Here is a 25,702-nt window from a genome sequence, read left to right as displayed (position 1 = left end):
GTGCAATTGAAAAAGTCACAAGTGACAAAGCCTTCATGCAAACCTTAAGCCCTGTTTGGTAAAAAAAAAAAAAAAAAAAAAAAAGTGCAATTGAAAAAGTCACAAGTCTACTTCAATTCATGACAAACCTTAAGGCCCTGTTTGGTAAATAATCAGCCTATCAGCCAATTTTGGCTTATTTGACCACTATTAATTGGTAAATAATAAGCTTTTTATAACTCCAAAATGCTAAAATTCAAAAGGCTACTCAAAGCAGCCTTTTCAATTAGCTTTTTGAGAAAATAAATTATACCAAACAGCTATCAGCTAACAACTAATTTATCAAACTAACTTTCTACAATCAACTAATGTTATCAACAAATCATACCTTCTAACCCAAACAACCAACCCAATCAGCTAACAACCATTTACCAAACACGGCCTAAGTCTAGTGCATAAGTGTACTTCATAAAATTCACAAAACTTGTGATTCTATTACCAAGAAGAAAAAAAGGATTTGGAGTGATTAATAACGTCATTTGGAATGTCATTTAAATATATTTGTTGACGTAAGACCAAAAATGATCATGTCACAATAATGTTAGGACCAACATTGATGTTTTTGAAAAAAAAAAGACTAAAAGTTGAATGACACATAAATTTAAGACCAAAAAAAGAAAAGAAAAAAAAAAGACGTACTTTAAGACTTAAAACTGAATAGACCAAAATGTCATTGTATTTAACGCTATTTAAACTATTTTATTGCCGGAGGATCAAATATGATCATGTCACAATAATACTAGGACCAAACGAGATGTTTAAAAAAAGTATTAAAAATAGACAGACAGACATAAATCTATGACAAAAAATGTAATTAACTCTTTAATAAATATTAAAGTATAAAATTTTAAATTATATGCATAAATTATTTAAATAATTAAAATGAACATTTGATCAACTCATTAAAATAAGTAACACAAGTTTAAATGGGATAGGTAATCATTTCAATTTAAAATTACTTATTTAACCTTGAATTATTAAAAAAAAAAAAACAAAACAAAACTTCAAATGAAAGTTTTATTATTATTATTATTATTATTATTATTATTATTATTATTATTATTAGAGAAAGGTAAATGTGGGTTAATCGTATGTATTTGTTATTAATTATTTATTCTATAATTTGAAATTTTTTTTAAAAAAAAAAAGGATAATAAGAGAGTGTGAAAGTTCACAAATTTTATTGTGGACCACGGTCCACAATGCATGGTAGTCCATGCATCAAAACGACGTCGTTTTGATTAATGAAAAGAAACGGTTCTGTTCCGCACAGTTAACTATGTGTGTATAACATATTCAGTTTCATTTTATATACACTGTCGTTCCCTTTCAACACAACTACAGTTCATTTTCTATGTAACTAGAGTTTTATTCGACAATATACTCTCAAATGTGTGAAAATATTATTCAGTTTCCTTTCAACACAACTACAGTTTCTTTTATAATACATTGCAGTTTCCTTTCAACACAACTACAATATCATTTCGATATAACTACAGTTTCATTAGATAATATACACTCAAATATGCGAAGCTGTTATTCAGTTTCATTTTATATGCAATGCAGTATCCTTTCAACACAACTACAGTTTCATTTTGATATAACTACAATTTCATTTGATAATGTAAAAACAAATGTGAGGCAATATCCTTTGAGATAAATTGTAGTTTCATTTACGGAGCTCTGTTAAGACTCAACGACAACCATTTCTTTACTTAATGAAACGGCGGCGTTTTAGGACAATGATCTATAATGCATTGTGGACCATGGTCCACCGTAATTATACGGGTGAAAGCTTGTTATTAGTATTAGTACCCATTATTTGAATAGCTTGTGCTCACACTAGCAATTTAATTCAAGTCAATTGTTAGACTCAAAATATTAATATTATTTAAATGATTAAGATTTTTTAAGATAATAAAAGTGTACATGCGGCACTAATACACTTTTTTAAGATAGCAATAAACATTATTTTAAAAGTTAAGAAACAAACAAGTATGTGCACATGAATTGATGCACATGTACATGTATATATACTATATACTATATATATACTAATAAGAGTCAAAGAGAGTCAGGCCTAAAATGGGTAGAAAAAATGGCGGTCAAATTATTTAATCAAATGGATGGTTCAGATTAATTATTTAATCAAATAGATGGTTAAGATAATTCAGATTAATATTATTAATAGAGATTACCTAATTTAACCTTACTTTTATGATTATCCGTTAAGTTTTCCGTTAAATATTCTCTTCTCCGTTAATATTCCGTTAACTTTTAACTTACCCATTAACTTCTATAAGAAAGATCTTAGGTTCAAACCTCATCTCAATCAAATTTGACATAATTAAGTTTCTCACTCTATTTTACTCTTATTAAATTAAATAAATTATTAGTAGCTACAACAAAAAATGATACATATGTATTTCTTTAATTTAGAATTATGTGTCTACAATACCTTTATTTGAAAAAATTATTCATTATCAAAAAATTAAATTAAATAAGAGAAATAATTTCATAAGTTATATTGTCTTTATTTTTCTCTCATGCAAAGATTCTTTACATTCAAATTTATCAATTGATATTCATTACATTGTCCATTATCTTATTTTTACAATATCTTGTAATTAAATATCAAAGTTATAGTACAAAATAATGTTATATATTTATTTACCAAGTATTTTATTAATACTATGAAAAAAAAATTTAAAATAATTTGAAGCTAATTATATTAACTACTTGGAGATTGGTTGCCAAAGAGAGTACTCAAATAATAACCCAACAAATTGAAGCGGAATCACTCTATTTTACTCTTATTGAATTAAATAAATTAGTAGTTACATAAAAAATGATACATATGTATTTCTTTAATACCATGAAAAAAATAAAAAAGAATAGTTTGAAACCAATCATATTAACTACTTGGGAGATTTGTTGACAATGAAAGTATTCAAATAACCCATTACCCAGCAAATTGAAGCGAGAAACTACCTTTTAGTATCTTTGGAATACATAATATTTTAAATTTTCAAATTTTTATTAATTAATTTAATCTTTTTTCTTAAACTAGGGATTTCTTTATCCACAATAACTCATTCAACAATAATGGTTGAACCAAATGAACCCAAGCAGAACACCTAAAGGAAAGTCCATAGCTCCTATATCATAATCTCATTGCATGACGTTGTCATCTATGCTACCAACAATATCCGAATTGCAAATAACACACTACCAACAAAAAGGAAAAGAACAAATAGTAAAGATGAAGACAATGACAATGTTACTCAAAAGAGAATTAAGAACACTTAGAAAAATTCAAATTAAAAGTAGTATTTATTTAGACTATCATTTTTAGACCAAATATTTAGACTATCGATTTTACAAGGTTGCAAACATTTATTTTAGTAATAATTATAATGAATTTTCTATATTATCTTGGATTCATATACTTTGAGTTAGATATTTAAATAAAAAAATTTGATAATCAATTACCCGTGTATAAACTTCCCCTATATAATCTTGCATTGATATACTTTCAAATATTTATTTAAATATAAACATTGGGCATTAACCCATTCGCGCAATGCGCGTATAAAACTAGTACATGTATAAACCTTGACTTAAAATGAGATACAAATTACGTACGACGAAAAGGTAGTAATATTACAAACCAAACCTTTGAAAAATTAAAAAACATATACGTGTACAAACACAACATAAACATGACTTAAACTTAAAAGGAGATACAAAATACGATGAAAAAGTAGTAATATTACACATCAAACATGTAAACCAGAGCATGAAACGGCCGCCTCGGTCAAACAACTATAGGTTCGTAGCTATTGTTCCAATTTGCAATTCCACACGGTGCAAATAAAGCCCAAAGGGCATTTGTTGGGATCATGGCATCACCTGGCAATTTTAAATCAATCCAAATGTTGTTTATCTCTTCATAAACAAATATATATATGCATAGACAATTCACCTAATCTTTTATTATTAAGATGATGAACAATTCTGACCTACAACATATTCCTAAAGTCTACACAAATTAAATTTTCATATTAACGGGGTAGATATATAGCTTATTGAATTGAAGTTGTAAAATATTGTTACCTTGTTTTGAGCATGCATGATAGAATTGGGTTTCTTCAAAGGTTCAGCAACAGCAAGGTAAAAGAATCCCATGACCCCAGTATGGCTCTGGCTATTGCTATAATTAGACACAATAGTTATCATCTCCCCCTCAGCAATCATGACAGAACCAGGTCGAGGATAACAAGTTTTCATTCCTACAATGTATCCCGCTTCATTTCCAGCCTCTTTTCCCGTTCCGTAAATCGGAACAGATGCGCATATTATCCGTCCATCCTAAAACAATTCAAGAAATAAGTGTTTAAAGAATCGATTTCACGCAACACAAACCCAAACCCAAACAGGCAAATTAAAATACCTTTCCATAAAGAGTTGAACCAACCCCTCCTGCATGCTGGTGGGCAACAGCATAGATGACATCCCCTCCACTTGGCAAAACTACACTTGCACTTTGGGTATGAACACATTTATCATTAGCCACGGCAGAAGAACATGACTCAACAGAATATTCAACCTGAATCATATATGGTAGACCAACTGGATTATTTTTTAAGAAAAAAAAGGATTGGAAGAACTATAATGTATACTACATTGTAACAAAGTCAGTGATACTAAAAAAAAGATATAATAATACAGTAGGTAGGTAGGTAGTGTTGAATTAATATAATCACCTGGCACGGGTGCAATTTATTGACCCCTTTGGAGTCATCAGACATTTTCCAAGGATCAACAGCATCAAGTAAATAAATTTTGAGAGGCACAATAGAGGAATCCCAGTCAACATATCTCACAGTGTACTTTAGATAGAGACTTCTTTTGGTACCACTATTATATCCTTGTTTTAACTTGCATCTCATCTTGTCACCGCAACAAAACAAGCCTCCAATATAACCTCGTTCTTTAAATAACTTTTGCACATCCATTGTGAGATTATACAAGTCACACCTACACTCAGTGCATCCCATCCTATCTTCCACACCCCGCGTATCGATTATATGCACGTTAAGTGTCCATCCCTCGTTATAACCTTCGGGAATATCGGTTGGATTCCCAACTTCTATTCCATATGGATTTGGGATACGACTGTCTGTTTTTCTCGTCTCTGCTCCGAGTCCAAAATGTTGTGGAAGAGTTGCACAAATTCCAGAGTTCCCCACGACTATATAGTCTGATTGGTTAGTCCCCAAACTTGGGTTTTCAACACCTTGACGTATATAGGACCTTACAACGGTCCAATGGTGGAGATATGCCTCGTGAAGAGGGACTGAGTTCCCTGCTTCATCAACCACTTCTGCATCAAATCCTTTGATGGCAATATGGCCTTTTGGGAAGTCGATTTTGTAATAGTATTCGATTGATACCATTCCGGGTTCAACTTCAACCTTTGGTGATAGGTATGTAGCTGTTTTCACCCCATTCTTATTTCTTAAAGTGGTAGCTTGTGAAGTTGGAGATGAAGATGTTGCCAATATTAGTAAGATTGGCAGTGAAAGCAGCCAACAATCTGAATTGCGTGACATATCTCACTGCCGGCCTGTTGCCAATCAACTTAAATTAGCAATAGTACGTTAGCAAATGAAGACATGGAGTGGTAATTAACAACGAACCAAGCCCACAACATTAGACATCTATTAGCACTTCACAAATTATACCATAGAGCATGATTCATATGGGGATGTGGACCACGATCCACCTTGTTGGGTCCCTCCAAGTGGAAGGACAAAGTGCAACAAAACAAAAAAAAAACTTTTTCCATGTTTTGTGTTTGTGTGTCGGCAGTGGTGAGCAGAAAAAGTTGAGGGAATTTTTGATGATTCCTATTCTTCTCTCTTTTTCGGCCAACAGAGAGAAAACAGAACAAGAAAAAATTATCTTTCTTCTCATTTCCATTCGGCAGTCTGCAGCAGAGGGAAGAAACCATTTTCTCTTCTCATCTTGGTGCCAATTTGTCATGGAGTTTGCCTAAGATCTTGGGTACTACCTTCATCAAATATTTGAGGTCAGCTTGTATTTATTCCAGGCATCTTTTGGATATTCTCGTACTATTTGTATTCATTTTATCATATTAGTGGTGGTTGAATATTTTGAGTACGAGATATTATTATGTTTAGCCTGTGAATATTATAAGAATGTTTTGGCCTAGGAGTTGTTGTATTTGATGATTTGTGGATGTATGGCTCACGTGGTAGCCTGAAACTTTGTACCCGAGATTTGTGATAGTGGAAATTGTTGTTGTTGGTGGCCCGTGGTTTTTCCCCGTGGTTTTGGGGTTTTCCACGTAAATCTTGTGTTCCTTGTGTTCATATTTATTTTTGGGCTATTGTGTATTATCTCCTATTTGTGTACCGTGTCGGGTCTGTGATTTTGATTGTCACAGCAAGTGGGATTTTTCCCAACACACCTTACATTGTAAACTTGGTCCAAAATGATATTTAAATTATATATCTGCATTTATCGTGTTATGTATATTCAATTAACAAATTTTATACTTATAAATAAATTGAATGTACATAATATGTTAACTGTAGATACGTAATTTATTAAATAGAAGTGCATAATATGTTAACCAGAGAAATATAATAGTTTAATTGTAGTAACTTTAATAGGTCCATGGACCTTGGTCCATCTCGCTATGTGGACATTGGTTCAAAAATTATGTATATATAGTTGATATATTTTATACTTACAATTAACCGTTTATGTGCCTATAAATAAGTTGAAGGCACATAAGTACATAATATGTCAATTACAGACACATAATACATTGCAACACATAATATGAACATAACTGGTCCATGGTATAATTTGCCCAGCAAGAATTACCTCCTTTACAAAATAAATCCTACTTTAATTTCACATCATCAAATTCTCAACTCTCTTACTATTTTCACAAGATCTCTATAATTCCAACACACTTTTAAAAGTGGGTCTTAGCTTTATATCACATTAAAAATGTTCACTTTTTTTTCAGTATAATAATAATAATAATAATAAAAGTACAAAAACTGACATTTAACGGTTTTTATTCGTATTGCAAGCATGCAATAAACATGACTAAAAAAAAAAGTATTTTTTCCACTACAGCTTTAAAGTGATAAACTTTTAGGGTTGTGATTAGCCTGAGTTTTTTTGGGGTGAATTCAAACCTACACCTAGCCCACATGACCTGTATGAATATATATTCATTTCAACCTAAAGGCTTGGGAAAAAAGAATATTAACAGCCTACCTAGACCTACCAATTAGGCTATCCTTACCTTGTAAGAGCATCCTTAGTAGTGGAGTTATTTCGCGATTATTGAAGAGTTTTTGTAAGTGTAATTAGAAAAAAGAATATGAGAGAAATGATAAAAAAATAAATAAATAAATAACAAAACCGATTTTTTAAAAGAAAAAAAAAGTAAATGTCAGATATGCTAGACGCGCCCACCATCCAATGAAACTCACGCAGTTACAAAATTAAACTGTGAAACTCACGCAGCAAAGTGAAGACTAAAAAACAAAAGGAATGGGTCCACATTTCTGAAATAGCTCCTTCCTTGCAGATGCTTCCAAATTTTCTCTCTCTTACCCTATCTCTCCTACATGGCATTGTTCACTGTACTAAAAACTCCAAAAGATGCACTAATAAGGTTATGTACTCTAAGTATATTTCACTTTTAAAAGTAGGTTCCACATCCACATCATCAAATTTAAAATTATTTTACTATTTTTTTCTACATCCCTAAAATACTCTCTCACCTTAAAAAACAGTCCTACATTCGCATCACAATTATAAAGTCATATATTTTCTAATAAATAAATACATATAATAACAATAAAATATTTTAAAAAGCAGCTTTTGCAGACGGCCATTTGGCAGTACGTAAAAATAGTGGGTTAAAAGCTTGTTAAATTAGCAAGCTTTCAACCTACCGTGACAATAAAAAAAAACTTTTAAAAAACTAATTCTTTTGTTGCCACCTTACCAAACAAGTGATAAATTTGTTAGGTTGAGGTTAGCCATAAGCTTCCATGTAGCTAATAAAGTAATAATACTATATGGGAGATGAGAAGAAGTAATAATAGTATGTATATGGTAATATTCCCATCACGAATTGGTTTATCATGGTAATTGTATGAAACAGTTTGCATGCAGAAGCTAATAAGAACTGGGAGGCAAAAAAGATTGAAGTTGACGACAAGCTAAGGGATAAAGAAATCATAGAGCTAAAGATGGTATACCTGATAGTTGGTGGATGGGTGAAGAAAACCCCAGAAATAAGTGAAGAAACAAAAACAAAGATTGATCGAAGAAACCCAGAAGTGAAAACATGAAAGCAATTGAAGTTTAGGATAGCAATATAATGTGGGCGAATTGCGAACACGACAAGCTAGCGATGATCAACACGCTGCTGAGAGCACATGCCACATTGACCAAATGGTGAACGCGTGGACCCTATTGGATATCTCCATCACTCCATAACTTTGTGCCTAAGTTTTTTTCTTTTAAAATAATTATTATGCAATCATAAATCTCCGACCCTCTATCCAAGATATGTAAATCCTGAATAGTAAATCTTTGTTGTTGACTCTCTGCTATTGAAATAATGACTTTGGATCGAATCAAGTCACGGCGGATTTAGAAATTTCGTTTAGCAGGGTAAAAGAAAAATATTTATGACAAAATATGAAATGGTCAAAATAAATTGTATATCATCTCTATTAATATGATATTTATAAATTAAATACTTTTTATTTTAATGGAAAAAGTGTCAAATAGGCCACTGAACTTATCGCTTTTGTGCAATTAAGTCATTGAACTTAAAAAGTGTGCAATTCAACCATCAAACAAGCAAAATTTGTGCAATTGGACCATTTTTACAAAAAAATTTAATTCAATTTGAGTTAAAAACATTTCAATATTGACTCCCAACTAGTATGGTAGAAGAAAATGTCACTCTTAATACATATATTTTAGTAATATAATTGAATTTTATCAGAAAATTTTTGTAAAAATGGTCCAATTGCACAAATTTTGATTGTTTGATGGTTGAATTGCACACTTTTTAAGTTCAATGGTTCAATTGCACAAAAGCGATAAGTTCAGTGGCCTATTTGACACTTTTTCCTATTTTAATTAGATCAAATTTTAACCTTTTTAGAATAATTTAAATACTAAGGCACACATTTGAAACTTCTATATTATATTGACTAAATAGTTCATAAAAAGTAATTTTCTTACAATTAGAATTATAAATAAATCTCACAAATCACAATTTTAATTTAATGAGAAGATAAAATTAAAGTTTAATTATATACTCAAAGTGTGTTAGAAAAAGATACAACTAAAATATAAACATTTATTTAATGTGTGTTAAGGAAATATAAAATTAAAATCTATTTAAGGTGTATTAGGGGTTATAGCAAATAGTGTAGTGAGCAAGGTTCGAATCTAGACTACCTTTCATAAAAATCAACTGTTAAGTATCACTAAGGGTGTGTTTGGTTCATGGGTTTACACATAAGGAAATAAAATGAAAATCATAGTTAGTATTTGGTTGACAACTTTTTAAAATACAACTATGTGAGTTGATTACCCCTTCAATTAAAATATCTATTCCCTAATTAAAAACGGGTATCATTTCATTTTATTGGTAATTTGATTTTTACGTTTGGACTGGTGCTGTTTATTTAAAAAAAAAAAAAAGTTTGGACTGGTGCTTTTTTAGATTTTTGTTTTGATTTTTTTTTTGTTTATATTGGTGCTTTGGATGTCATTATATTACTATCAATTGACTTAATTTTTTATTTTTAAAACCTTTATTCCCATTATAGGGTTATACATAACGAAACATCAATATTGATATTTATTTCAATTACATCCTACTACCAAACATGTAAAATACTTTTCACCAAAACTCATACCATTACCAAGCATTTGATTCATATTCTGATTCGCTTAGGCGAACCAAACACACCCTAAACTATCTCCACTTTTATTAACATATAGGAAAAATCATTGTTTTGGTCTATCAATTATTTTGCAACTGTCAATTTAGTCCATAATTTTCAATTTGATCGAATTGGCCTTTCAATTGTTTTAAATTTCGTCAATTAAGTCACATTACCACTATTCCATCAGTCAGCCATTAGTTACCAAAACAGTGGCTAGAGAATTTAATTAATGAAATTTAAAAAAATTGCAGGGTCAATTTGACTAAATTGAAAATTAGAGACTAAATTGACAATTGCAAAATAATTAAGGGACCAAAACAATGATTTTTCCTATATATATAGTTGTGCGGTGATCAATACTCTTTAAAAAAAAAAATCTAAACTGATGCACCTTAAGCTTCTAATCTACGCACCTTAAGTTGAATTAACATAAATATGACTTTGTAGGAAAAATCTTATAAAGAATATTGGTTGTGTTTCGGAACTTAAAAAAAAAAAAAACTGACGCACCTTAAGAAGAAAAACAACGCACCTTAAGCTTTAGGTTCACTCACCTTAAGTTTCAACACTCATGCACCTTAAGTATACAAACCACACACCTTAAGCACACAAACCATGCACCTTAAGAAGAAGAAAAAAAAAACGCAACTTAAGCTCAGGTTGACTCACCTTAAGTTTCAACAACTACTCACCTTAAGTAAAAAAAACCACGCACACACCTTAAGCAAAACAACCACATACCTTAAGCACAAAAACCATACACCTTAGTTTCAAGAACTACTCACCTTAAACACAACACACACACCTTAAGCACAAAACGCACGCACCTTAAGTACAAAACTAAAGCACCTTAAGCACAAAAATTACGCATCTTAAGATGCAACAATTACCAAATTGCCACCGTATTTTTTTAAAAAATTATGGTAATCCTGGATGTTGATTTAAGCAAGATCCCTATGGTTCAGATTTAATCGCACATCCGCACAAAAAATACCCAATTGCACGGGAACTGAATTCTATATGCAAACTAATATGTGGTGTGATAACACTTCTATTATCTTTCTAAATGGGTGGTTATAGGTTCAAACTCTAATGATGAAGGCATTGATTCTTTAGACACTACATTATAAAGAATTATGAGTGTTTAAAGATATGCCCTTCACCTACTCCCGCGAGACAACTTCGGGGATAAGTTTTCCATTTCTTTTTTTTTTTTTTTTTTGAATAGATAATATTTCCATTAGACATCTTGACAAACATATAATTGTCTCCTTCGAACAAAAGAAAAGCCAAGCACACAAATGTCAAAAGTGAGCGAGTTCCCAAGTATGAATGGAGGTGATCGAGTCTAAAATATTGTGGGCGAGTTCTGAACATCGTGGCCCCTAAGCCTGTGTTGGCTGTCTCCATTCTTCATCACTCCATAACATCGTGGCTATATATATATATATATATATATATATTCTAGACTAATTTTAAATTTGTAGAATTCTTGAGCTGCTGGAGAAGATAAATAATAAATGTCCCAAGCAATATCAGCTAGTTCTTTATCTTTGTCACTAAAATTGTTAACTTTAAATTAGATGGTCCATCAGTTAAACTAGTATATAGAAAAACTTAGTTGTTAAGTTTTGTAATACACATTTTGAGAAACATATCATTGTCTCCTTCGAAAAGAAAAATTAAAAAAGGAAGCATACAATTGTCAATGGTTTCACACGATTGGAGGCCGGCGATCGAGGCCAAAATATTATAAATTTATTGGTTCACTAAAAGGTGCATATCTCCATGCGTTGTTTGCAAAATGCAACAAGTGTCTCTACTAGTACTTATTTTTATACTAGCCGCACAAATACTAGTTTCCTGCTGAATTTATTTTTTTTCAGAAGAATTAAATTACGAGTCCTGTTTTCAAAAAAAAAAAATAAAAATACGAGTCCTCATATACTATATATTCACTTTTTTCTTGACATTAAAATTCTTTTTTAATTTACTGATTACTGTAAATTTGTCAACCTCATTCCGTATTAAAAAAAAAAAAAAAAAAAAGGATGATGTTATCAGAACAAAAAATGTTTACCATAACTATTTTCCAATTGATGTGGCATAATAAATTTTTTTTTAATATGAAACAGGTTAATCAATTCACAGTGACAGAGTTTTATTGCCATGATTGAAAAATTTCAATCATTGTAGCTTTACCAAAAGAAAAAATAATTACTTATCAATCAAATATGAAATTAAAAAGCTAATATCATATTTGGTAACATAGCTGATCCGTCAATTTTTACTGATTTAACCATTATTGGTTGTTTGACTTCATCAATAATATAAGTGTTTGATAACATAACTTATTGAGATCGATGGTTGGCCCAATCAACTAATTTTCTAAACGTCATTCAAAGTGGCGTTTCTATTTAACTGATTGAAAAATTCTCTACTTTACCCTTGTTCTCCTCTCACTGGTTTTTCTTCTCGCAACAACGCTCTTGGCTCCTCGTAGCAACGACGCTCTCCATTCTCTGAGTTAATCTCTATCCGTCTTTATTTCTCTTTCTCATTCAACGGTGAAAACTTATTCTTTAGATCACATTCTTGAAAACTTAAAGTTTATAAAAAAGAGTTTCCTATCATTGGATTAGGGGTACGTTAACTTTCTAACTAATATCATCTTTATTATTTGGGGCTTTGATTGTTTTGTGTGGTGTGGCATTGCAAAAAAAAAAAAAAGAACTGTCTTTAGGGTTTTTATTTTCGTTTATTTGCTGGGCTTTTGTTTTGTTTTTGTTTATGGTTTTGTGCTCTGGAGTTTGATATACTGAGGAATGGTGCAAAACGAAAATTAATTGAAATGTTCGAAATTAAACTTGAGATTAACCAATGGCCTTGTGGTTAAGCGGCATAGCTGTGGCTCTCCTAAGTAAGAGGTCACAGGTTTGATCCCCAGTGGAGATGCTACATTGTAACAGAGTCAATAGTATTAAAAAAAAAAAACAAAAAACTTGCGAATAGAATACTTTAGTTAATTTTGATTTTGCAAAATGGGATGATTGAATTATGATTGTTTTTCTTGTGGGGACCAAAGTTACAGATTGAAATTTGGAAGTCTGCAGAAGTTTGGAATTTTTTTTCTCTTTTGGTATGATAATAGTGTGGGCGTGTGGCACTGTATGTTTTCCAACTTTCTTTTTTGGGGTGTGACAAACAAGATAAGATTTGAAAAGGGAAAAAGTGAGTGGGAAATGAAACAAGATAAGATTTGACTTTGCAGGTTTCTTTATTATGTAGTAAAATTTAAGTGAAGCCAACAATAACAGCCCGTTTGGTTCGCTGAAAAATATTTGAAGAAAATGAAATTCAAATTCCATAGTAAACAAATTACTAGGAAAACAAATTTCACTGTTTGATTGGTAAAAAAGAAATTACTGGAATATGAATTCCATTGTTTGGTTGAATTTGGAATTGTAAGGAATTATGAATATAAAAACTAATATGCCCTTAGTAATAATGGTTTAGCTATATATACATGTGTAATTAATAAATTTAGTTAAGGGTAAAATAGTCCAAAGCTTATACTTTCTTCCCACCTCCCTTAGAAAACAAAATACCTAACACTACTTAGGAATTTGTTTTCCTTCTTCTTTGGGAAGTCAAATTTCATGGAAATCATTTTCCATCCAACCAAACAACATAATCTTTCATTTTCCTCAACTTTTTAAAAATGATATTCCATGGAATTGATTTTCTATCCAACCAAACATGCCATAATAGTATCTTTATCACCAAGGACCTCTTTATTTTTCATTTCATTTGCCTTCGCATTTATTGCTGCTAGCTTGCAATTTTTGAATCCTTTCTTGAGTAGAAATCAGTTTATGTTGGCAGTATATAGGAAAAATCATTTTTTTATTAGTCCCTAAATTGTTTTGAAATTGGTAATTTAGTTCCTAATTTTCAAGTTGAACGAACTAACCCTCTAATTATTTTAAATTTCATCAATTAAATCCTTAAGCCATTATTTCGTCAGTTAGTCGTTAGTTACTCAGAGAATTTAATTGAAAAAATTTAAAACAACTGAAGGGTCAATTTATTCAAATTAAAAATTATAGACTAAATTACAGTTGCAAAACAATTATTGACGAACAAAAATAATGATTATTGTCCACACTATAAATTTAGGAGGACATAAATTTATGTCCTCACATAGCATTATAGAAATTTCTATTTTTGCATTGTTTATTGTTCTAATCCTTGTGGAAACTTGGATTCTTTAGTGCTTGCCTCAAGAACTTAGAGTTAATGTTCATCCGTCAAATGTATCAATAGAGTAATACATCTAGTCTAGCCCATCTTTCCAAATAGAATTTAAACTTAGTTTAAATGTTTAATATTGTTTTCCCTTATATCCAAAATTTCAAAAATACACTTTAGTTGTTATTTCTTCAACCTTAAAATGATTTGCTTGGATCCTTATGGATTCCAAGACTTTAGTGCCTAGAAGTCTAGGTAACGGCTTTCTACGTGCCATAAATCTCAATCCTTGGTGGAATGATATTCATAACCCATTTTCACGTCACCACTAATTCCTACATCATTTATGCCATAGGCTCATATTCACTTTGCAATGTGGACCCAAGTCCATATTCACAATTTTTAAATTCTATATTCACAATTTCATAACTCTATATTCAATAGTATAACACAATTTTGAGATCTATATAACAACAATTGTGAATATATAGTTCTAAAATTGTGAACATAGAATTTTAAAATTGTGAACATGAACACGAGTCTACCTTGCAAGGTAGACCTGGGTCCAAGCATAATTTGCTCCCCAATCGTTATATCCTGCACCACGGTGCACATAGCAATGTGCACCCAGATTCCAAAACGACGTCGTTTCGATGTTAGTGGACGCGGACGCGAATGACTCCAGGGAATTCATTATCTATAATACACATAATCATTATTTAGAATACACAGAACGGTTGCCTAGAATACACAGAATGTTTGCCCATAATACACAGAATATTGACACAAAATACATAGAACTCATCCTCCTAACATTCGAATGCACAACCACATCACAACCTGTGTTAATAACATGAAAACATAGAATATTGACACTTTTGTGGTTGATCGTTCGAGCTTTTCCTGGAAGTATGGCATGGGTTACTTCAGCGCCGTAGCGCCTCGTACTCGAACATTGGCTCGAGGCATTTTCTCTACCCCTTCTTACCCTGAAAGGGCACCTTACGTTCTTGAACCGAAAACCATCTTTCGGCTAACCTAGCCTCCTCCGTCCCTCGGGACCCAACAAAGCAATAGTACAGGAATATTCACCTGTTGTCCATCGACTACGCCTTTCGGCCTGATCTTAGGCCCTGACTCACCCTCCGTGGACGAACCTACAGAATTCATCCTCCTAAACATTCGAATGCACAAACACATCACAACATGTGTTACTAACATGAATACACAGAACGGTGACCTAGCATACACAGAATGATTGCCTGTAATACACAGAACGATTACCTAGAATATACAGAATATTAACATAAATACACAGACCGACCGAAAAGGGAAACATGATTTCCAAAAAAAGGGACGGTTAGTTTACAATGCTCAAAACAACATCGTTTATGTACGTGGTGCACATTGCTGTGTGCACCGTGGTGCACGGTATAATTTGCCTTTGTTCCCAATCTCCAAGAAAAGGCCCAACTGCACGAGCCAACACCAAACTCCATTAATTAAGCAGCCCAATTATTCAAACAACTTGGGCCCAACTTAGTCACTTTTTTTTTTTTTGGAAAATAACTTAATCACTTCCTGTCTTCCTTAAACATTTTGATCCAACCAATCTGAAATCTAATCACCAATTAGGTCAATTAAATATTTATTGGGTCATTAATCAATCCAATCAAATAAATATTAGCCCAACTAAAAAAACTGAAGTAATTAATTTAATAATTTACTGGTACATCAATTTTCAATTTCTACAAATGCCTTTCAATATCAATTGCAATTATTTGCAAACTACATAGTATTCCCACAATAATATGTTTATAGAGAATCATATTTTCCATCGGAAGTTATTGAAGTAATAACTTATATTAAATTGTTTTTAAAAGAGTTTTTTCCCAAAATGGTCCATCAACTATTCCTCATTCTCAATTTTGCATTTCGACTTTCAATTGTACCTAATGTGATCCTTCGACTTTCAAAAACTCACCCAATTTGGTCCTCCATTACATATTCCGTCAAATCAGTGTTAAAATGGATGGTATTTTCGTCCATTTACCTATTGTTAACCTAATAAACATTGAGAAATAGTTGAGGGACCATTTTGAGAATAGTCAAGGGACCATTTTGGGAAAAACTATTTTATTTATTTCATTTTTGTTTATTTTCATTTTTTAGACTCTANCATAGACAATCAATCACTATGTATCACATTAAATATTACTTTTACCATTGAAAATAATTTTTTTTTCAAGCGTAGACACCCAAAGAGTGTAAAATGTAGGGAAAATACTGGACCGAAAGGTAAATTTTTCTAGTAAACTTCTCAGGTGAGTCGAAAAGTAAAATCTCGTCAATGTTTCCTGTAATATTTTCTGTATTTGATTTCAAAGTAATTATTAAATTTTATATTAATTTACATTATTTAAGATATTGTATGACATCTTTTATATGTTTTCCTCTTCTTATTTTTTTANTAGAGTCTAAAAAATGAAAATAAACAAAAATGAAATAAATAAAATAGTTTTTCCCAAAATGGTCCCTTGACTATTCTCAAAATGGTCCCTCAACTATTTCTCAATGTTTATTAGGCTAACAATAGGTAAATGGACGAAAATGCCCTCCATTTTAACACTGATTTGACGGAATATGTAACGGAGGACCAAATTGGGTGAGTTTTTGAAAGTCGAGGGACCACATTAGGTGCAATTGAAAGTCGAAATGCAAAATTGAGAATGAGCAATAGTCGAGGGACCATTTTGAGAAAAAACTCTTTTTAAAAATAACCTACCAACATATGCTTCATTGATATGTATGCATGCGAAGATCTAAGATATGTGTAGATCATGATCCATGGAATAATGATTGCTTCCCTTAAGTTTATTTTAGATGTGAGCAGTAATGGAAAAAGTTAATAGAAAAAGAGAAAATAAAAATTAATTGTAACAAAATTAGCTTTTATTATATCACACAAAATGTGCATGCGATAAAAAAAAAAAAGGCCCATGTACAAAAATGAGAGTAAAATTTAAAAATAAAAATAAATATGAAAAACAAATATAAATCTTGTAACTATTATGAGATTAAAAAAAAAATTAGTAAAAATATAAAGAGAGAAAAGAAGGTAATAATTAAGTCAAATTAATTACTAGCCAATAATTAAATTGAAAAATATCAATATACTCAAGAACAGAATCAAGAATTAGCTAATAAATTAAAAATTTCTTGAATTAAAAGTATGTGAGCTCTAATGATTTAATGAACATTGAACATAGTAAGTATTGCATTAGTTGAAGAAATAAGAGAGGGAAGGGCAGTTCCAAGTTGGGGGGCCTGCCTGGACAAGAAACAAAAGAAGAAAAGACACAGGAAAAAGTGGAGTCGTGCCTATTAATTTCTAACTTTAATTTTCGTTTGGCCATTGACTTGACTATCTTCACGGACCACGACGCTAATTTTCAACTCTCTTCTAATGATAATGAGGGTGACGGCAATGGCTATTTGTCTCCTCTTCACCTTAGCTTGTGGTTAAGGGTTAATGCAAATCACTAACATATGATCGCGTTTCAGTTTCGATTTCAAGTCGTCGGTTCACGATTCTAAAAAATGATAAACAAGTTATCGGTTTGAACGTATTATTATTTTTCTTTGGATAATAAATTCTATAAAGATGAATACTATATTATTTATTTATTTATTTATTTATTTATTTATTTTCTGGTTTAGAACTGGAAGTTGCGATTGCCGTCCTCAATTTTAATAATCTGGAACTGGAATCCTTCAAATAAATCGAACTGTCCCTATAATTTCAATCTCAATTCGGTTGCTACAATGCCTGACTATATTCGAATTAAACCGTGGTCATCTCTATCTATCCCTACTATTTTTACAGTTTTCTTAATACAAATTTCTGAACGCTAATTTTGAAATTTGTTTACGGCGTATATTTATTTGATACATTAATCTATGACAATATTATCAAAACATTTCTACTAAAATCTTAGGCTTTTTTTATAAAAAAAAATTAATCTTGCTCCTATTAAGTTTTATCTTATATCCCAACTTTATGCCCAACACTAGTGTGGCAAAAGTTTTGTTTAATATCGCGAGTTGTAATTGCTTAATATATGATTAATGGTTTTATAATACAATCAATTATAACATTTTATGTGCCAAAGACATTGTTGTCTAGTGGCACCAAGTTAATCTTTCATATGGGGGTTGTGGTTCGAGTTTCGGTATTGATTCTTTGTGTTTCATTACTTTGAGAAAGTACTAACAGTTTCGATCAAATCAAATCCAATAGTAGTGATCAAGTCTAGGCATATGCTCTACTTGTTTTTTAGATGATCTTAACCAACAAAGGATTACAAAGTGATAAATCAATCTAGTTTATTATAGTTGATAAACTTAATCCAATAAGGCATGTGTTGTACTTAAATTTATGGTGTAATCGTATGTAGTCAAAATCTTTTACTCAACGATGACAAGAGTAACACAACAAATACCTACTCCCTAGTCCCTAAGCTAGAAAGTGGTCCAAATCTAGCTTTAAACCAAAATAATAGTCAAGCAGAGAGAATATTCACAAAAAATTGTCTGATTTGCCTCTTCCATCAAAAGCACACACCTAACCAAAAACTACCATTTTTTTTCCTCTCTTTTTCCTAGAACTGTCTTGAATCTGATGTTTCCTAAATTTTTCTAATGAAACTTACTAAACATTTGTACGAATCATGTGAACCTTTTATCTTCACTGTGTTATCTCATTTCAGCCACCACTTCCCCAACTCTGCATGCTGTCCCAAAATCTCCAAATATTATCTCTATTCTCTCGAACTTGAAAAAGTATATTATTTCTAAGTATATTAGAGATGACAATGTAAATTAAGTCCACATGAGTCGGAATAGACATAACTCTTGTGTTATCACACATGGGTGGCATGCTGATACGTCATACGTACATTAAGGTATTTAAAGTACTTTTCAAATAAGTACAAGCTCTTTATGTTGTGCTGTACTTTTGAACGTAAGAGACTCCGAAAACAATAAAAACAGAGGAAAGAAAAATTCTTATTCATCCTGCCCATTCGTCATACAAATGCATTACTTTTACAACTGCTAAAGTCTAACTAATTTAGGAAAGGAAATATGGAAATTGCATGCTTCAAGGAACTAAAAATCAAGGAATTGATATGATGAGAAGATTCCATCCCATTTGATATTTTCTTCCACGCACGAGTCCTCAAATTGATCTCTACCCATAAACAAAAGATTCATTTTTTGTTCTGTCGCCTAATTCGAGTTGACCGTCGTACTTCTGACTGCATGGGCTCTTCCGATTGATTGGTGATCGTATCACATGCACAAATGCACAACATGGTCCTTATACAAAGTCATGTCAAACCACCTTCCACTTAATATAATACTCCGTAATTTTTAGTGAAAATTTAATAATTTTCAGCAAACATGTAATTATATTTTTGAAGAAAAAAGTATACTTTTTAGTAATAATGTAACAATTTTGCAAAAGCTTCTACCAATAGGATTAGACTTTGAAAGAAATGTGTGAACTAATGCATTGATTTTACATACTCCATCAAACCCTACTATACCTACATCAATAATTAAGAGCTGAGTCACATCAATCATAGACCGATTTGGTTAATAATAAAGCTTAATCATATTGCAATTATTTTAATTTACCTCTTATTCTTTAATATAATTTGCTTATGATTAAGTCACATCCATTGGTAATCTTGATTCTATAAAGCACACGATTAAAGTCAGTGAATGCATATACGTATGGCCTAACATCCTTAGGTAAATCTTGTAGACGGATTACAACTACACTGTACTATTGTTAAAATCAATGATGTTTACATCAATAAGACACAGACACGATGACAAAAATGTGAATATGTTTATGTTTTAGCAATTGGCAAAGATTACAAGCTAGTATTTTTATTTTTAAGGGAAAATTATAAAGTACAATAAGGTAAAATAGTTCTTAACAAAATGCACCATAAGACAAATAAAGTGCACAATGTAAAAATAAATAAATAAAAGTGCATTACATTATAGTTTTTTTTTTTTTGTTTGAGTATTACCCTATTTAAGCACAAGTATAACAGTATAAAGAGAAGAGTTTGATGCCACTGGACCACAAGGTCCTTGGCTGTACTTAGAATAGTTAAAAGTGCACAATGAGAAAGTTAAAAGTTTACATTTTGAATTATAAATTTTTTTCTTTCAAAAAAGTATATATTTTGAATGATAAAAATTTTGCAGTATGCATTTTTATTATTCTTATAGTACACATTTATTAGCTTTTTTATAGTGAACTTTTAACTTTTCATCTACACATATTTGTTATAGTACACTTTTAGATAGTATGTAGTATATAATATACTTTGTAACAGAGTCATCAGTAGTACTAAAAAAAAAATAGTATATAGTATACTTGAAACATTTATATCATACACTTTTTATGCCTTTCAATTCATTAATTTATTGTTTTATCCACCCTTAACCATAACATTAAACAAGAAACCTTAACAGCCTGTTTGGTTCGTGAAATAGTTCGGGAATGGAATACCATTCTCAGGAATAGACCTATTCCACTGTTTGGTTCGTCATTCTATTCTTAGGAATAACATTCTCAGGAATGAACTATTCATTTTGCAGGGGAATAGTCATTCCTAGGAGACCCCCTAGTATTAGCTATTCCCAAGACAATTGAAGTTGATATATACAATAATACGTTCTTTTTTTTTTTTTTTAAATCAATAGTAGTACATTCTTAACTTGGAGAGTTTGATCAACCAACTCATTTTCTTAACTTGATGCAAGAAAACAATGGCACAATGCCCATTATAGACATTTTCAACGGTTGTTCCATGCACTTTTAACTTTCTCACCATGACCTTTTGTCTTTCTTTTACTGCACTTTTAGTGTTTAAATAATTCATTACAATGTAACTTTTGCTATTTTACAATGCACTTTTAACGATACATCATGATCTCTCTCCCTCGCTAAAACTGTAAATTATGTATAGTCCACGAATGAATCTAAAATCCATTTTAACCAATTAGAAATTTATGATGATTTGTTTTGGATGCAATGGCTTAGGCAAAATTCACATCATTGTCATACAATAATTATAGGCATTGAGTTATAAGTATGGTTGCCCCTACTACGAGCTGAGGCAGAGCAAAATGGGACAATATTGATGGCTCGATCTGGTGCTTTACTTTAGTTAGAGGGGAAGTGGAAATTAACATCAATTAATTAAGATCATATAATCTACTATAATTATTGTACAAGTTGATTATTGGGCGCCTCACAATATTAAATGCTCAATTATGCAATGGCAGACTCATCTTTAAGTATTATTGTAGTTTACTTTTAGACCTTAGTATCAGACCTAATCCCTATGTGTGTCTATATTTACTAAATTTTTATCATATGCTTTACTAAATTTTAAAAAAAAAAAAAGGGAGAAAATTCTGTTTTATTCAATACAAAATACATTAGAAGCACTGACCTTCAATTTTTTCATATATATTCAGAGGAGAAACATAACCTTAGACCTTACTTAATATTTGTTCCAATATAATAAATAGGGTTAATTTCATTTTTGGTCTTAGATTTATAGATGACAGTCCACTTTTAATCATTTTTTATAAGAATATCCACTTTTTGTCCTAGTATTATTGTGGCATGACCATTTTTGATCATCCATCAACAAAATCGTTGAAATATCGTTAAACACATAGGCATTTCGATCATTTTTATACAAAGTGAATTGACCCCGTTATATTTTTATGTTTATTTTTTTTTTTTGAAAAAATCCGTAATTGAAGACCGAAATGACTTTTGTATTTAACATTAAAACTATTTTGTTGATGGAGGACTAAAAACGGTCATGTCATAATAATACTAGGACTAAATGTGGATGTTCTAATAAAAAAAATGATTAAAAGTGAACTGTCACCTATAAATTAACTCTAAAATGAAATTAACTCTAATAAATAAATACTAAATAGTAAATAGTAATATTTTACAACTAATTAATAGATAAATACAAAAATTTAATAATATCTTAAATCCTAAATTCTAATGCGCTTACCAATAACCTATTACAACACGTACTTCTAAAGAAATAAAGTTGCCTAGAGTTTAGTGTATTTGGTTCGTCGCCTGATTTATATGACTTGAGATGGTAGCGCGGAGGTTCAAATTTCACTGGAAGCATGTATGAGAGAAAGGTCAGAAAGTTTGAATTGAACCCTTTGTACGTCCCAAAGATTGACATTCTTAGATTTACGTTAGGAGGCCTTAGGTTTTACTAAAAACTGGACAAAGCCATCGTTTTGCAATTAAGCGAATAATCAAAATTGAAATCCCCAATGAGGCTTCTGGAAACTAACTCTGTCATTTCGTGTTATTAGACCACAAGGTCATTGGTCACCAAAAATATTATCACCCAAAGGTCAAACATGTTATATCTCCAATATAAAATTATATATGTGTGTGTGTGTTGGGACATGGGTCCAGGACTTTAGCGATGAATCAGCCTAAGATGAGACCAGACGATGAATGAGGTAGCACTTAGCAGTAGTGTGTGGCCGGGGTTGTGAGATTCGTCGTCCTCAAAGGAGTCACTTGGCCTAACAAAAAAGAGGATCTTAAATCTTAATTAATAAAAGGAAAGAGATCTAATTAAAAACTCGCATGCACTGCTTCACCAGTAGTTATATTGTGGACCATGCACCATGGCTGATACTACAGTTGTGTTGAACGGATATTGCAGTTGTGTTGAAAAGAAACTGCAGTTACAGAAAACAGATGTTATTTTATCCGTCTGAAACTGCAGTTGTGTTGAACTGATACTGCAGTTGTGTTGAACGGATACTGCACTTGTGTTGAACTGATACTGCAGTGTGTTGAACAGATGAAATGACCTCTGTTCCGCGCAACTGCAGTTCCCTTTCAACACAACTGCAATATCCGTTCAACATAACTGCAGTATCTGTTTAACACAACTACAGTATCAGCCATGACTATGGTCCACAATATAATTTGCGCTGCTTCACTATTGTCTAACTTAAATTAATTTAGAAAATAGCTAGAAACACATTCAAATCTTCTAAGAATGCATTAAATTAGTGTGTAAAAAAAGGTCTTGCCTAAAAGGCTAAAAATGATGAGTACTTGTCATAGTTTCAACAAGTGTAACTAATACACTGCAAGTCAAATGGAAGCATTTATTGTACACAATGTGATGACTCGTGAGCCCGAGCTGCTCTAACTCCCAGTTTCCAGTACAAGTTTAGTTAACCGACATTTATGTATTCCTATTTCCTATTGTTGTTTAAATATCGGATCCATCCTAGGATTTTATCTCCATTCATCATCATCAGATCATCTCCTTCAAACACATTAACTCTGATTTCTTTTCCCTCAAAGTCCTACACAGTTGTCTCCTTCTCCTTCCTGAAAATGGTGCAATCAAAGAAGTTCAGAGGCGTTAGACAGCGCCATTGGGGTTCTTGGGTGTCTGAAATTCGTCATCCTTTGTTGTAAGTTCCTTACCCTTTACTTCATTTCTAAAACTTTACATTAGATTTTTTTCCCCTCAGAATGATAAGAAAACGTTGGTCATATAAAAAAAAAAAAAATTTGATATGGTTCTTGAAGAAGTTATTCTAAGTGACGTGCACTATTTCTCATGTGATGATTGATATTAAAGTTAGGAGGTAACCCTCTTTTTTCTCCTTTATTTTCTGACTTTCACCCAATCAATAATAACGAATATAACTAAGAAGTATATATTAGTCAATAACCTTGTGGTCTAGTGGCACTCGGTTGCACCCCTATGTGGAAAGGATGGGTAAAGTAGTCATGAACAGATACTATATTGTAACAGAGTCAGGAGTACTCAAAAAAATGAAGTATATATTAGGTTTTGATTTTTTGATAGACTCAATGTTGCAATGTCAAATTTGCATGAGAAAGTACTCATAAAAGTAGAGTCAAATTAGTGTATTTTGCATTGTAGAAAGATGTTAATTAGACTACACATTTATGTTTTATATATTATATGTTGATCGAACACAAATAATATCACATTATAGTTCTTTATAGCATTCGGCCTTATATATCTGTTGAGTCAACCAATTACCATAATTTATATCCTCCTAGAAATTGATGAGATTAGATGACTACAGGAAAAGGAGAGTGTGGTTGGGCACATTTGACACAGCAGAGCAAGCCGCCAGGGCATATGATGAAGCAGCCATTTTGATGAGCGGAAGAAATGCAAAAACCAATTTCCCAATAACCCACGACTCAGAAGGCGAGCCAAAGACCACCGAACCCAACAACCAAAAACACGCAACAATCCCATCATCATCATCAAAAGCTCTGTCTGAAATCCTGCACGCGAAGCTCAGAAGGTGCAGCAAAGTCCCCACGCCATCCCTCACCTGCCTGCGCCTCGACACCGAGAATTCCCACATCGGAGTGTGGCAGAAACGCGCCGGTCAGAGCTCCGACTCCAAGTGGGTTATGACCATCGAGCTGCAGAAGAAGAACGGCGGCGGCAATGGCGAGAGGGTAGAAGAAGGGATGATGGATTGTTCCAAGAAGGCGCCGGAGATAATGGTGGATGGCGGCAGAGGCGTACGGAGCGGATTGGATGAGGAAGAAAGGCTTGCCCTTCAGATGATTGAAGAGCTCCTTCAGATAAACACTCCTAATTGCCCTTCGTTTGATGCTCAAGCGGAAGAGAATAGCTTTTGCATTTAATTTAGTGCATGTTCTTAAGCAAATACGCAGTAATAATAATCAATGAATGTTAATTATTATTATTATTATATAGGAAAACAGTTAACTCTATTTTTTTCCTGATTTATATATGTCAGTCCATTTTTAGTTTTTTTTTCAGAATATCTTTTTTAGTCCTAGTATTATTATGACATAACTATTTTTTGTTCTCTATCAATAAAATCGTTTAAATTATGTAGAATATAAGGATGTTTAGGTCTTTAATTATGAATTTTCTCAAAAAATAAAAATAAAAATATAGTGGGTCAACCCACTTTGTATTAAAAAATAAAAATGTCCTTATATTTAAGTACATTTTAAAAATTTTGTTAACGAAAGACAAAAAATGATCATGTCACAATAATACTAGGATCAAAGAGGTTTTCTGAAAAAGAATGATTAAAAGTGGACTGTCATTTATAAAAATCTAGGACCAAAATGAAATTAACTCTATAGGAAAATTTGCATTTTTGGCCCTCCAGTTATACTCGTGTATGTTACGGACTTAGTTCTTGAGTTATATGTGTCATCATTTTAACTTCAAAGTTATACATGT

General features: G+C 31.6%; 2 protein-coding genes across 3 annotated transcripts; one reads left to right on the top strand and one right to left on the bottom strand.

Moving 5' to 3' along the window:
• Nucleotides 1-3,766: 3,766 nt before the first annotated feature.
• On the bottom strand, nt 3,767-8,513 carry LOC116012469. Of its 2 annotated transcripts, none has more exons than XM_031252008.1 (5): nt 8,358-8,513; nt 4,806-5,668; nt 4,493-4,648; nt 4,156-4,410; nt 3,767-3,951 (listed from the first exon to the last, which is right to left on the bottom strand). In XM_031252008.1, the coding sequence occupies exons 2-5, from the start codon at nt 5,652-5,654 to the stop codon at nt 3,940-3,942; spliced, it is 1,272 nt and encodes a 423-aa protein (XP_031107868.1). In that variant the 5' UTR covers nt 5,655-5,668; nt 8,358-8,513; the 3' UTR covers nt 3,767-3,939. The 2 variants fall into 2 exon arrangements, with proteins under 2 accessions (XP_031107868.1, XP_031107869.1); XM_031252009.1 differs by having other exon boundaries at nt 4,806-5,682; nt 8,358-8,428.
• A 15,232-nt stretch (nt 8,514-23,745) lies between these two features.
• Nucleotides 23,746-25,176, top strand: LOC116012473 (ethylene-responsive transcription factor WIN1-like). The gene is made up of 2 exons (XM_031252012.1): nt 23,746-23,900; nt 24,549-25,176. Exons 1-2 carry the CDS (start codon nt 23,821-23,823, stop codon nt 25,126-25,128), a joined length of 660 nt encoding a protein of 219 aa, XP_031107872.1. The 5' UTR covers nt 23,746-23,820; the 3' UTR covers nt 25,129-25,176.
• Nucleotides 25,177-25,702: the final 526 nt, after the last annotated feature.

This window comes from Ipomoea triloba, chromosome 3 (assembly GCF_003576645.1).
Source record: "Ipomoea triloba cultivar NCNSP0323 chromosome 3, ASM357664v1".
Classification (NCBI taxonomy): Eukaryota; Viridiplantae; Streptophyta; class Magnoliopsida; order Solanales; family Convolvulaceae; genus Ipomoea; species Ipomoea triloba.
This window is presented reverse-complemented; position numbering and strand designations above follow the sequence as displayed.

What these genes read in the sequence shown, in the direction of transcription:
- LOC116012469 (XM_031252008.1), bottom strand. Translation starts at nt 5,654, where the DNA reads ATGTCACGCAATTCAGATTGTTGGCTGCTTTCACTGCCAATCTTACTA. An exon ending in ATAAATTGCACCCGTGCCAG is followed by an intron (nt 4,649 to 4,805) that starts GTGATTATATTA and finishes TATATGATTCAG; the next exon opens with GTTGAATATTCTGTTGAGTC. An exon ending in GTTCAACTCTTTATGGAAAG is followed by an intron (nt 4,411 to 4,492) that starts GTATTTTAATTT and finishes GAATTGTTTTAG; the next exon opens with GATGGACGGATAATATGCGC.
- LOC116012473 (XM_031252012.1), top strand. Translation starts at nt 23,821, where the DNA reads ATGGTGCAATCAAAGAAGTTCAGAGGCGTTAGACAGCGCCATTGGGGT. An exon ending in GAAATTCGTCATCCTTTGTT is followed by an intron (nt 23,901 to 24,548) that starts GTAAGTTCCTTA and finishes AGATGACTACAG; the next exon opens with GAAAAGGAGAGTGTGGTTGG.